General features: G+C 37.4%; 1 protein-coding gene across 1 annotated transcript in view; it reads left to right on the forward strand.

The window, feature by feature from the left end:
* PLEKHH2 (pleckstrin homology, MyTH4 and FERM domain containing H2) overlaps positions 1-12,947 on the forward strand; it is a 52,366-nt gene that overhangs the window by 8,367 nt on the left and 31,052 nt on the right. The window contains exons 2-6 of the mRNA XM_086743969.1: positions 6,557-6,619; positions 7,587-7,736; positions 8,183-8,266; positions 9,734-9,815; positions 11,614-11,796. Coding sequence (XP_086600095.1) covers positions 6,557-6,619; positions 7,587-7,736; positions 8,183-8,266; positions 9,734-9,815; positions 11,614-11,796 — 562 coding nt within the window. The remainder of the gene's footprint in view (positions 1-6,556; positions 6,620-7,586; positions 7,737-8,182; positions 8,267-9,733; positions 9,816-11,613; positions 11,797-12,947) is intronic.

Consider the following 12,947-nt stretch of genomic DNA (forward strand, 5'->3'; position numbering starts at 1 on the left):
TTTATGTGGAACAGTGTTTTTCGACCACAGATGGTTTGGGCCTTTTTTTTTCAGATGAGGAAGAACTGAAAAATTGAAATGCAAGGCAAAAAAAAGCAGACTCTAAACATACCATTCTCAAGTCACTGGAAGTTCTGCACTTTATCAGAAGACAGACTGTATTTCTGTTTCGGAAACATGAGGTTTTAACTTGTTTTTCATTTTTTTAAATTCTGGCCTATTATCAGCATGCTTTGAAAGGCTTACAGAGAAGTGATACTTTTCTTTGCATTCATTAATGGTTGTATTTGTTCCTGTATTTATTTCAAAAAGATTTCCAAAAAGTCTGTGTAGTACAACTGTGTTGTTTATAATATTAAAATTCAGGAGACAGTGTATTATGCACTGATTAGAATGTAAATTTTAAATATGAATGGGACAAGTTATTATGTTGAAAATTGACTTGGATAAAAAGTTAGATTTTTGTTCCTGTTTCAAATATCTGTAAAGGTATCAATTCAGTGCTGTAATTTCTATCTAACACACATTAACAGGAACAATGATCTGTGTATATATATGTATATAAATTAAAGTATATATACACATATATGCATACAGAAGGAATATTTTTGAAATTTATGAGTGATTACTTTTGAGTTTATACCCTTTGGTGACTTCATGCAATACACATTTTAATAAAATAAAAATTTCTTTACTTGCCCAAAAATATATGTTGAACATTTCTGAATACAGTAAACAAAATGTCGGGTGAACTTTGAAAAAGAATCACTGTATAATTTGCTTCTGTGTTGTAAAAAATTCCCAGTGACTGTGTGTTTTGCTTCAATGTACAGACCTCCAAGGCAGTACACCTCTTTGTTTTTATTGCTGCCATGTTTCTTCAGAGCATTCAGTATTTATTCAGATGTGGCATTTCTCTGTTCATTGTTTGAACAAAAATAGCTCAATTTGATGAGTGTCAGATGTAGAGTGGTTATTTCCTTACCAAGTTTAAAAACAAATCTGTTTCTAACAATAGATACTGTTTTCCATAATTCAGATAATTGATGCAGCATGTGCTAACACATTTTCTGAAAATTATAAGAGGATTTTTACACCTAAAAAGAGAAGGAGAAAGTGCAGGTTAAAGTAGCAGTCTTTTCTTCCATACCTGTGTTGATACTGTTCTTTAGGCAGTATGCATGTATTTTTTGTTCATGGGCCTAAAACATTTATTCTTTATATATAAGACTAAAACCAAAACCAGTATAGATTATGACAGGTCATCTCTGAATTCTTAATGAATTTTGGAAAGAGCCTGCACCAATCATAGATGTGCGTGACAAGAGGTTAGTTGAACTGAGGCATTATTTCAAGTTATCTCGTTCAGGACATGATAGAAAATTAAGCCAAATGTTATCAATGCCATGCTGGCCCTCCGTGTTTCTCTTGGGAAGCCAACTCTGTGTCTGTTGATACTTTACAGACTGTAGTTCATTCAAGAAATATCTAGCCTAACTGCTGATAGGTACCATTTAATTCTAGTGATACTGGTGATTTGCACAGATGTACATAGAAAGAAGCTAGTGGGACAGAGATCTAATTCAATAGACTTTTTTTTTGTTTTTCAAATTACTTTCTGTGTTAAGTCAGAGTTGGTCATCAACATTTAAGTTCCAGCCATAGGTAAGAGTTCTCTCTTCTGCGTCTGTAAAGCACAGTGACCATTGCCTCCAAATGTGGATATGGCTACAGCTACCTGCCACTTCCATCGTGAGGTTAAGTTTAGGTATCACTTACCTTTTTTTTTTTTTTTTTTCATAATTTGAGGATCTTAAGCTATCTATCCATGGTCTGAAATTGACTTCATAGTCACTGGCTAAACAGAATTCACTGCATTTTTTTCTTGAGGAGTTCAAAGCAGGTTAAACAATTAGCTGTTAGTCCAGTCACGTATTTTCACTTTCTCTCTCTCCCTTCTCTCTCTCTCTCAGCAATGCTGTGATCGTTGTTATGAATCATAGAATCATAGAATGGTTAGGGTTGGAAGGGACCTTTAAAGGTCATCTAGTCCAACCCCCCTGCGAGGAGCAGGAACATCTCCAAACCAGATCAGGTTGCTCAAAGCCTCGTTCAACCTGGCCTTGAATGTTTCCAGGGATGGAGGATCCACCACCTCTCTGGGCAACCTGTGCCAGTGTTCCACCACCCTCAGTGTAAAAAATTTCTTCCTTATATCTAGTCTGAATCCTTCTATTTTAAAACCATTACCCCTGAGTGGGGTAACTAACTTAAGAAAAAGGTTTAAGGTTAGATTTTCTCTATGAAGATAAATCCTTCCCTTGGAAATAGTTCCGATGTTTTGTCCAAGTTCTTCAGAGTATCCTAAAGCAGTCATTTTTTCTCTTTAACTTCATGGGTCTACAGAGTAGTAAATCAGTCAGAGCATAGATGTAAATTTCATTTTTGAGGCAAAATCATTTTGTGGATTGGTTAGAGATTATTTATGCAAATATGAAAAAATGATATATATTTGAAGTTTAATTATTGTTACAATAGCCACTGCAAAACAAACATATATAAACTCCAAATAAAGGGGAAATCAGGACTTGCTTAGTAATTGTTATGTAGCATCAAATTATTGAAATGTTGGCCAATTCAACTGTAATAGAAGTGCTTGTGTTTGGTAACTATAGTATTCCATTCTTGCTGAATAATATAGATTGCCTTTTTTCTTTAACAGCAACCTCCTAAAATCAGTTGAAAATCCTTTAGACATTTTCCGAATAAAATCTCACATTTAGTTGTTGCCAGGAAGCTGACTGATGTATCTGTATTGTGAGATCACACAAAGTTCTTAGCATACCTTCTTGAAATAGTTAACTCTTAAAGAAACAAAAATAAACCTTGTTCTTCCATTTTTAATCTCTGAATGTTATTTTTCTTGCTAATTATTCTCAGCTCCTTTGGCTCCTAGCTTTACATTCATCTTAGCAGTAGCTTTATTCAGATCATATTCTTTATCCCAGAAGTGTACATACTATTATGAATGTCTACATATTATTATGTTCATGGTCCTATGCAACTGTACATATTCCTAGCAAGACACATTGTGCAGTTTTGGTGCAGAAACGTGGAAGGAACTTATGTCTTTATTGTATGTCTTGTATTATCCAGAACTTAAATTGTTGGTTGGAAAAGCGGCGCTGCTGCTTAATGCTTGTACAGTGGTTCAGTGATTAGTAGATACTGCTAGAGGGACTCGTTTTTTTCAGGTTTAAGCCGAGTTGGAGCTCGTTGAGCTGCAGTGGCAGCTGAGTGCACCTGGCAAGCAACATTTTCAGGTTTTATTTCCAGGTATTAAATCTGCCAGGTTTCTGATACAACCTTACAGCTGAAATTAATTTTGCTTACGGGATACAATTAAATTGCCAATTACTGCCACAGCAATCAAGCGCATTTACAAATTGTTTGGCTGTGAAAACCGATGAACAACTTGCTACTCATCAACAAGGAATTTCATGTTAGAAGTATCTGAAGGAGTTCTATGTTGTAATATTATAGAGTATTAACAGTGTTCATTATTGACATAATAGCTGCACTTCTGCTTGGTTTAGCACAGTTTAGCTGACCATATAATCATAAGTAACCTTGATTTTTTAATCCTCAACTCACTAAAAAAGAAAAGTCTTAAAAACAATATTAAAGCAAGTCTTGTAAAACAAACTTCTATTTGAACATAAAACAAAAAAGACAGATGGAAAGTAATCTTAGAATTCAGATTTCTAAAAATTAAACTCAAAATCTCAACATTAAATCATATAAATTAAATACATGTGAATTAAATACATGTGAACAGAGAGGAACAAAAAAGGCTCATCTTCCTGTCCGTCTGTCCAGACTGTTAATACATGAATGACTGGGACAATAATTTCCTTAGAAGTGTTCTTGCAAAACAACTCACTGGGGACCTGACCATAGCCACGTGTATTGTGAAATGTTTCTTGCTCTTCTGTCAATGGTGTGTTTTGGTATTATGATGTTGACTTTGGGTTTTTCTATTGTATAATAAAGTACTAGAAGGTCAGTCACAGCTTTTTTTGTGCTTGTGAAAATTGATTTTCTCAATTTTCAGTTTTTGATTGATAGAAAATGATGACTCTGTGTCCTTGTCTGGATGAGGTGCTAAAAGTACACAGAACTGTTTCATGTGATTGACAACAAAATTGGGAAGAAAAAAAGACAGAGAGTGAAAAAGAAACGGAAAGATGCCAGCAATAGAGTACAAACAGGACAGAATGAAACTGATTATTTTAAAACCAAGCAATAAACTGGAGAAGGCATAAATTATTTTTATTTGCATTATTTGTATCATATGCTTTTCCAGGAAAAATTTTGAAGTTGAATACTGAGTATCCCGATGTTAATTATTTGATGTTTCATCCTCTCCAGATAAACTGAGGCCTTAGCTAGGTATTCCCTGAGAACCAGTAAGTCCTTATGGCGTGGAATACCTCAGGTACTTTCTAGTGTTATTTAAAACCACAGTTTACTTTTTAAAGATGTCGTAGTTGTATAGTTCACCAGAATCAGACTAGAGAGCTCTTAACAAAATGTAACTGGAGTATTTATTTCTGGCCTCTTCTGTTCCATATTGTTGGAAAAGCCTTCAAAATAAATCATGTAAAATGAAGGGGTTTTCCAAGGCCCAGGACAAAGATTGAGCCTATTACTTATTAGGTCTCATTATAAAGTCACAGATCAGAGTTGTTCACTGCTCAAAAGTGACCTGCACTCCTCTGTGTTGTGCTGGTCTCCGTCTTCATCCAGTTCTGCTGTGGCTTTTCGCATTTTTTTTCCATGGAGCTCCAGAGTCCACCGTGTCTCTTCTGCCACATACCTCCTGCTTTCATGCAGAAGGTGGGGGAATCTGGAACAGGCCTTCTAGCACAATTCCTCCCAAAAGCTAAACTTGTCAACTTCAGAAGAATTAGCATCCAAATTGTATAATGTGCTGTTGTGGTTTTGTTAGTGAGGGGGGGCCTAAGGTGGTAGCTTCTGTAGGAAACTGCTAGAAGTCGCTCCCTTTTGTTCAGTGGACTCAGCCGGGCCTAGGGCGGACCTGCTGCTGGCCGAGGCCAAGCCGATTGGTAGCAGAATGTTCCGTGATAACGCCTCTGCGATAACGTATTTAAGAAGGGGAAAACAGAAAAAAAAAAAGAGAGAAGAGAAGATGTGAAGAAGCTGAGCGGGGTCAGAGGTGCAGAGGGGGAGGCGCAGGCCTATGGGCCTTGCAGGCCTCACCCTCTGGCCTCTCGCCAGGCGGCCGACTGGGCCCAACTCGGTCCGGCCCGTCTGCAAGAAGTGGAGAGGAGATGAGAAGTGTGTAAGACGTAAAAAAGATCCTGAGAGACATCTACCAGCCTGTTGTGAGGAACGGCTGCAGACGCCAAGGTCACTGAAGAAGGAGGGGAAGGAGTAATGCAGCTCCTGACCAAGATTCCCCTGCAGCCTGTGGTGACGACCATGGTGGAGCAGGTTGTCCCCCTGCAGCCCGTGGAGGTCCATGGAGGAGCAGAGATCCACCTGGAGCCCGTGAAGGACCCCACACTGGGGGAGGTGGATGCCTGAAGGTGGCTGTGGCCCGTGGAGGGCCCGCTGGGACAGCTGTTCTGAAGGGTCTGAACTCCGTGGAAGAGATGACCCACGCCGCAGCAGTTCCACGAAGGACTGTGGCGTAGGGGTGGGACCCCACAATGGAGCAGGGGAGGAATGCGAGGAGTTCTTCCCCCAACCATGAAGCAGCAGTGTGAAACAACGTATGATGAACTGACCGCAACCCCCATTCCCTCTTCCCCCCTGTGCCGCTCAGGAGGGGAAGGTGGTAGAGATAATGTTAAGCTTGGGAAGAGGGAGGGGTGGAGGGAGGTTATCTTGTTCTCTGTCTCATTATCCTGCTGTTTGTAGTAATAAATGAATAGTTTTCCCCAGGTCGAGTCTGTTTTGCCCGTGACGGTAACTTTAAGGATTTCTCCCTGTCCTTATCTCAAACCTTGAGCCATTTTTCCTTATATTTTCTCTCCCTGTTCTCTCGGAAGGTGGGGGGAGTGAGAGAGAGACTGCGTAGTCTGGTCCTGATCAGGGCTGAACTACGACATGTGCCAAGTACCCTTTACTCTTGGCAGTTTTGGAAGGACATGAAGGAGCTTAGCACTTTCTAAGCCTATGAGCCTGCATGAGGGAAGTTGCAGGGCTATTGTCAAAGGGATTTCTACTCTTGGTAGCAAGGAAAAAAAGCAGTATGTCATATAGCAGCCATAAAATTATACTATGAAGAAAAGTTGTATTAATTTTTTTTTTCCATAGAAGAATCTTAACAATGTTTTAATATGGTCATGATGATGAATTCTCTTCCCATTCTGACACACTATTTATCCTTTAATTTATTTTTATGCTCCTGCCCACAACTTGTCTTTTCCATTTTTGAAACAGACCTTGAAAATGTGTTTCACTGTAGTATTTCTGGCAATGGGCAGAAGGTATGACCATTTTTCTGTATGTTTTTATGTATCTACAGATGCAGCAGCTTGAGAAACAAGTTATAGATGCTGATCGTCAAGCAGAGAGAGCTTTTCAGCAGGTATATATATATAAATTGAAAAATATCTCCACCAGCTATGTGCACGTTACTGTAATTAAGGGAAATTCAGAAAATTGCTATTTTTCTTAAGTATTGCTCAAAAGGGAGAAGACAGTTTCTTTTTACATCTATTGATTTGTCTTACTAGAGATGTTCTAACACCTTTCTTTGCTCACTATCCAGTTCAGTTCAATAAAGTCAAAGCTAACAGCATGAATCCAAAGTAGATACATGTAATGAGCTTCTTCCTTGATGCATCATGAGACTTTGACATATGATGCATATGAAGACAAAAGGGAGAGGAAACAGTGACCTATTTTAGAAAATCTGTAAGAAAATAAAATGAGGCTATCCAACACAGTCTCTAAATAGGATTATTCTATGTTGTTTGTTCTTCTTGTAGAAGTCACGTCAGCTAAAGAACAAGATCATGGCTAAATAAAAATTCTTTGTATCTTACTGTGAGACAGATGGAAACTGAAAATTGTAGGAATAAAAATGTTCATGTACTAATTTGGAGTTAGAAAATGTTCCTGACTACAAGCCAAGTACATTTTAGCCATTTTTTAGAATGCTTCTGATAATTTGTTGGGTCTTTTTACTCTGTGCAATTGTTTATTTATTAAACATTGTTTATTACACCTAACAACAGCTCCCTATACATAAATTGCATTCTTCCTATATTGGCATTCCTAACAACTTGTGTGTTACAAACCTAGAAGCCTTTCACTGATACTAACAAAATCTGTATAAGGTCTATCGGTGTTTTGCCAGCTTGTTGGTATTAGATGCATAGGGAGACATAATGAACTGCGGAATTTATTCACAAATGGGCTTCAGAACTTTGCAGGGTTATCTTGAATCTTAAGTGTGGGGGCAATTTTAACAGTACCTTTTGTGATTAAACTACTACCTTTAACTTGGAGTAGTATGCTTCATAAAGTCTTATGTTTGACCTTCCAAACAGGTGCAAGTCATGGAAGAAAAATTAAAAGCAGCTAATGTTCAAACGAGTGAATCAGAAACCAGGTTGTATAAGAGATGTCAAGATCTGGAGATCGTGATACAAGATAAAAATGACATAATACAAAAATTGGAGCAACAACTTGAAGAACAGGTTAGAAACAATGGTGTTACAAAAGATGAGCATAAATTCCATTTTTAATTGTACAAAAGGAAAAGAAAAATTAAGATCAATTGACAGAAAAGTTTAGCATTATTTCTTTTGTTTCATTAAAGGGGTTCCATTAGAAGTATATCATTTGAATAAGGTTTATTCACTTGCAAATTATGCTCTGGCTTCCTTTGAAAGAACATCTGACTTTTAAGAGGGGAAAGATGTTCTTCCTTTTCACTGTCTCCTCTCAAGAGCTTTCATTTTTCCGAGAGGAAAGAGGAACAGCAGCCTCTGTGAAGGGCCTATTCATCATTTTTTTAAAAATCACCATGTATTGCCCAGGAGGCTGAATTACCTCAAGCAATCTTAGGATTTGTGTCTGAAGATAATACTCAGGCAGACGATAATACTTAGTGAAAAATATACTTATGTCAATTTTTTTCCAGAAGCAAATAAGACTGCAAGAAGCAAAAATCATAGAAGAAAAAGCAGCTAAAATAAAAGAATGGGTAACAGTCAAGCTCCATGAGGTATAACTCTTGCTACAATACTTACACAGAAAATAAAATGGTGTGACTGGATATCCCTTAGGCTTTTTGGCTGTTAAAGGGCTTTGTGCCATAGTAAAAAAAAATGCTTCCCAGATTCATTGATCTATATAGTTATTTGCTTGAAAGAGGAAAAATGAAAACAACAGCACAGAGGGCAGAGTCTCCATGTCACTTAAATTCTGATGTTTGATTTGGTCAGCTAGTGTATCTGGGTCCTCTTTATGGAGAAAGGGCCCAGAACTGCTCTCTGGAAGGTCTACTTCTCTCCACTAATTGAGAGATTAGCTGGCAAACTGAGCTTGCTCAAGCAGATGCCTGAAGTGTGAATAATCCCCAGAAAGCCAACCAAGTCTGCTGGGGCCTGGCAGAAAAAAACAACTTGATAATTTTTATTTTCCAATGCCCACAGTACTGTTAGTCATTAATAGTTTCAGGGGCACTGGCTCTATTCTCAAAGGAGACCAGTTGTCTCCCTTGTTTCACTGCTATGGTGAAGTAATCATATCTTTGCCCTGCCTAAGGCTGCCAGTTTTGGTGTGCAACTGTGCTTTCTCCTCGTTGTTTGTAAAGAACTTACAGTTGCCTATAAAAGTTAAAATCTGCACTGTTGTGGTTAACTGAAAATTATATTCACTCCGGTTGAAAACCAATTATCATTTTAAAAATAGGAAACTAGAAGTAACATTAGTCTGCGAGGGGAATTTTTTAAATCATTTAATTAAAATGCAGTTAAGTTTAGGTAAAATTATATTGAAAAAGTTTGGCCAAAATCAAATATGACTCAAATTATTTACTTCATGTGAAACATGGAGAGTCTCGAGGTAGTTTCACAGAGGTGGCTAGGTGTCACCCCATGGGGAGTGGAATTGCTGGCTCCCCTCTGTGTGATACAGGATACTCAATTCAAATCTTCCCTTTGCTTAATTCAGAGCAGAAGTTTGAACCAACATCTTTTACTTCTGGTAGCTGGCTATAGCAATGGGTTGTTGGGTTTTTTCTTCCTGTAGAAGGTCTTCTGCTCTGCATAAAGTGATTTGGTACCTATTTTTTTAATCTTTGCTGTGAGATGAGAGACATTGGCACCATCATTCCCTCTAATTCGTCTGCTTGCTCTTGGGTTTGCAAAGTGGCACAAAAGTCTAATTCAAGCCCTCTGCCAATGTAGATTTCTTTTTTCTTGATTATTAAGGCTTTTTAAAGCAGTTTTGTGTTTGCTTGGTTGAGGGAATGATTTTAACAGAAGTTCAGCAAATAATGATTGCAGGAAATTTCATTGTTCAAAATAAACAAATGCCTAGACTTACATTAAGAGAAGTAGCAAAGAGGAGCTTACCATCTGAACTAGCTTTATCCTTAGATAGGCAGAAATTCAGAAAAAACCTAAATGCTGTAATGATTTTAAGAATTGTTTCACTGATGGATGAGATTACATTTATATGCTTTTAGTTAGAGGTGGAAAATCAGAACCTTCGCTTGATCAACCAAAAGCAAACCAAAGAGATGAAAACAGTACAATCTAAACTGCAAGGTAAATGTGCAAGTCTTTTGAAAACTTCTCTATGTGTGCCATACTTCTTTCTGTTCCCTGTTAATTTGTATATCCACATAATTGAAATATCATGTGAAATTACAAAGATTTCAGTTAGTATGAACTGAAATCAGAGTGACTGTACATGAAGGTGTGAGGCAAGCAGTAATTTAATTTTCATTAAAAAGACACGCAGACAAACCACAGCTGGTTTTTGTTGAGTGAACAGGTATCTCTGTGATTTAAGAGATTCTGCAAGTAGTAAGATTTGACTGGATTTATGTCAGATCCTTCACTTCACTTCTTTATAGCACACATGGTCCTAGCACTGTTAAGGAAGAGATGAATGTCAGCCTGCATCTGCTTTCTAGAAAACGCTCAGCTGGGAATCAGAATTCTGATCAGTTTTTTTTTTAATTACCACATTTGACTACAGTGATCGAAAACCTTAATTCAGCCACAGTATCACCAGGTTCCTCTCCAAGTGGATATAGCTAATTTAAAAATAGTAAAATGTAAATATGAGAAAAAGGAATATCCCCTCCAAAGAGCATAATTTTGTATTAATCAAAGTTGAATTTTGTTTGCCACATGTTGCCTGTTCACCAACTTTCTTAAGTCTTTCTGAAGGTTCCCACAGTCCTCTCCATACTTAATTGACCTGAAAACTTATATCATCTGAAAATCTCATTAGTTTGCTACCTAGCCCTTATTTCTTGATAATGTATCTCATGTATATATATACATCCACAGACATTTAGAGAGGTGTGTGTACATATGTAATATGCATAATGTATGAAAATATAAATATTTACAAAATACATACGTACACAATATGAAGCTTTTAACTAAGATGTTCCTCTGTTAATGAGGAATCTATTGTTTGGTTTCTTTGCTATTTTTTGATTAGTAGCAATTCTATATATTTCAGCACTGAACAGCTTTAGTCATCCTCTTCTGAGAGATCTATTAAAAGGCTTTTTGAGGCATCAAGAATTTTCCAGCTGGTTTTCAACACATATTTACTGATATGTTCAAAAATATTAAGAAATGTATTATCATTTGCAGTGTCCATGTTGGTAGTAGGCTATAAATTACAATTATGTGGTACTGTTTTAAACAGTACCACATGATGGTATGGATAAGGGCTTTTTGTTCCTGGATCAGAACTTTTTATGAGCAGGGCTGGACAGCATTGTTTCATATCAGTTTCTGGCAGAATAGCTGTCCCTAAGGACAGATTACATATTCTCGAGGCAGTTAATAATTGTATCCTTTCACCTTCTCTTGAAGTCCTCCATATTTACTTTCTGAGCCTGGTAACTTACTCCTTTATATTTCCTGTAGCACCTATTAAGGATTCCCTTTTATCTGAAGGGAAGAGCACCACATAGTTTAATGCTATTGTTCTACAGTCTTTCCCATATTATATATCCTAGACTAATCCATAGGTTTAATTTCAGTCACAGCAGAATGAAATCCGGTATTTCCACTAGGTTTTCATTCTGTATTAAGTGCATGGTTTATATCCTATTGCTGTCAAATTGTTAAAAGATTTTTTTTTTCTTTCTATACTAAAAAATCAATCTTTAAGAACTAGAAATGTAGCTCTGGGTTTCTTCTGGTATGAGGAGGTATCAGGTAGATTTTTATTCCTCTAATAAATTTTTAATTACCTTTTTGCTAAACTTTAGTTGTCTTAAAAAAACCCAACAACTTTACACTGCAGAATAAAGAGAAAAATAGCATAGCTTACTGTATCCCATTAACACAAGATCTCTGAATTACTATTCTTCAGAAGCTACGGGCAAGAAATCTGTTACTTCAACACAAAAACCTGGAGAGTGTCAGCGACTAAGCAGTTTGACCTTTGGATGCTTTTCAAATCGAGCAAGAAGTCCTCAACCATCTCCTAAATTTGAAGAAATAAGCAAGTCTTCATCAAAAGACTCAGACTACACAGAAGGCAAAAACATGCTAGGTACTTAGACACCAATACTGCCATTTTGTTCTGACACTGGTGGAAAACTAAAATTGACAACTGTCAGTGTATCCAAACCAGCTGTTTTCAAAGTACATAGCAGTACTTTCTCCCTCTTTAATGTTAGTCTCTGTTACTAGGAGGAAATCTTGTTGAGTACTAGGGTCTCCATAATACCACTAACACCTTGTTTGGCAGTGTGCAGTGGCTGACAGGTGCTTTGACTGCAAAGGAAAGAATTCCTTGTGTCTCAGGTTTGCTCCACAGTAGTGTAAGAAGTTTGAGGCTGCCAGTCCCCCGGGAGGGCTGTTATGTTTTTATGCCTGTGTAGAGTCTCATCTAAGTCCAGTTATCGTATATTTCATCTGCCCTGTCACTGGTATCCCAGTCTTACCTTTATGCCCTAACTCAACAGGATCAACTCAGTAATCTTTCATTAGTATGATCAAGGTCAGAAAAAACCAGGAGAGAGCCTCAGGCATCTTTTCACACCATTGTTTCCTGTCTAAAGAAGAAGAAGGCTCAGCTCCCTGATCAGTTCATACAGTTTCCCCAGCAAGCCCCGAAGTCTGGTAATGCCAGCAAATTGTCATGTTGTTATGCTATTATAAGCATAAGCAAGTCCATTGCCGTTTGCTACTTCCCTTAAGCAATGCAAAGCTCAGGAAGGAGACTGTTGCTCTGGTCCTTTGTTTGAGTCCCACAGTACTCTTTACGACCTCAGCGTTTTCTCCACAGTTAATCATGGTACTCAGAATTGCAAGTTGAGATCTGTAGAAAATCAGAAACTGAAATAGATCCTGTTAATATTTTGTATATTTATATGATACCAAGTTCATTATAAAGGTGGGTATATATTATTATCCATTTTTATAGATGAGGGAATTAAAGTAGGAATTTTTTCAAGGGAAAGGATAAGAAATAGAACTTTAGGCTTGCCTAGATTGAAACAGATCAACTTTTGGGACTTCCTTGCTTTAATGTGGACTAAATTAAAATCTTTGGCTTAACCAATCCACTTTAACTTCATGCAGCTATTTAACATTAATATTCCCAAGTGTCTGTGTAGAAAAGCCCTAGTCCTTGCATCTATTTTAACTCAGGGGGAGCACGTAGGCCTCACTGGCATGCTGCAAGCTATAGTTCTTGCA

Source organism: Chlamydotis macqueenii, chromosome 3, assembly GCF_036417535.1.
Source record: "Chlamydotis macqueenii isolate bChlMac1 chromosome 3, bChlMac1.mat, whole genome shotgun sequence".
Classification (NCBI taxonomy): Eukaryota; Metazoa; Chordata; class Aves; order Otidiformes; family Otididae; genus Chlamydotis; species Chlamydotis macqueenii.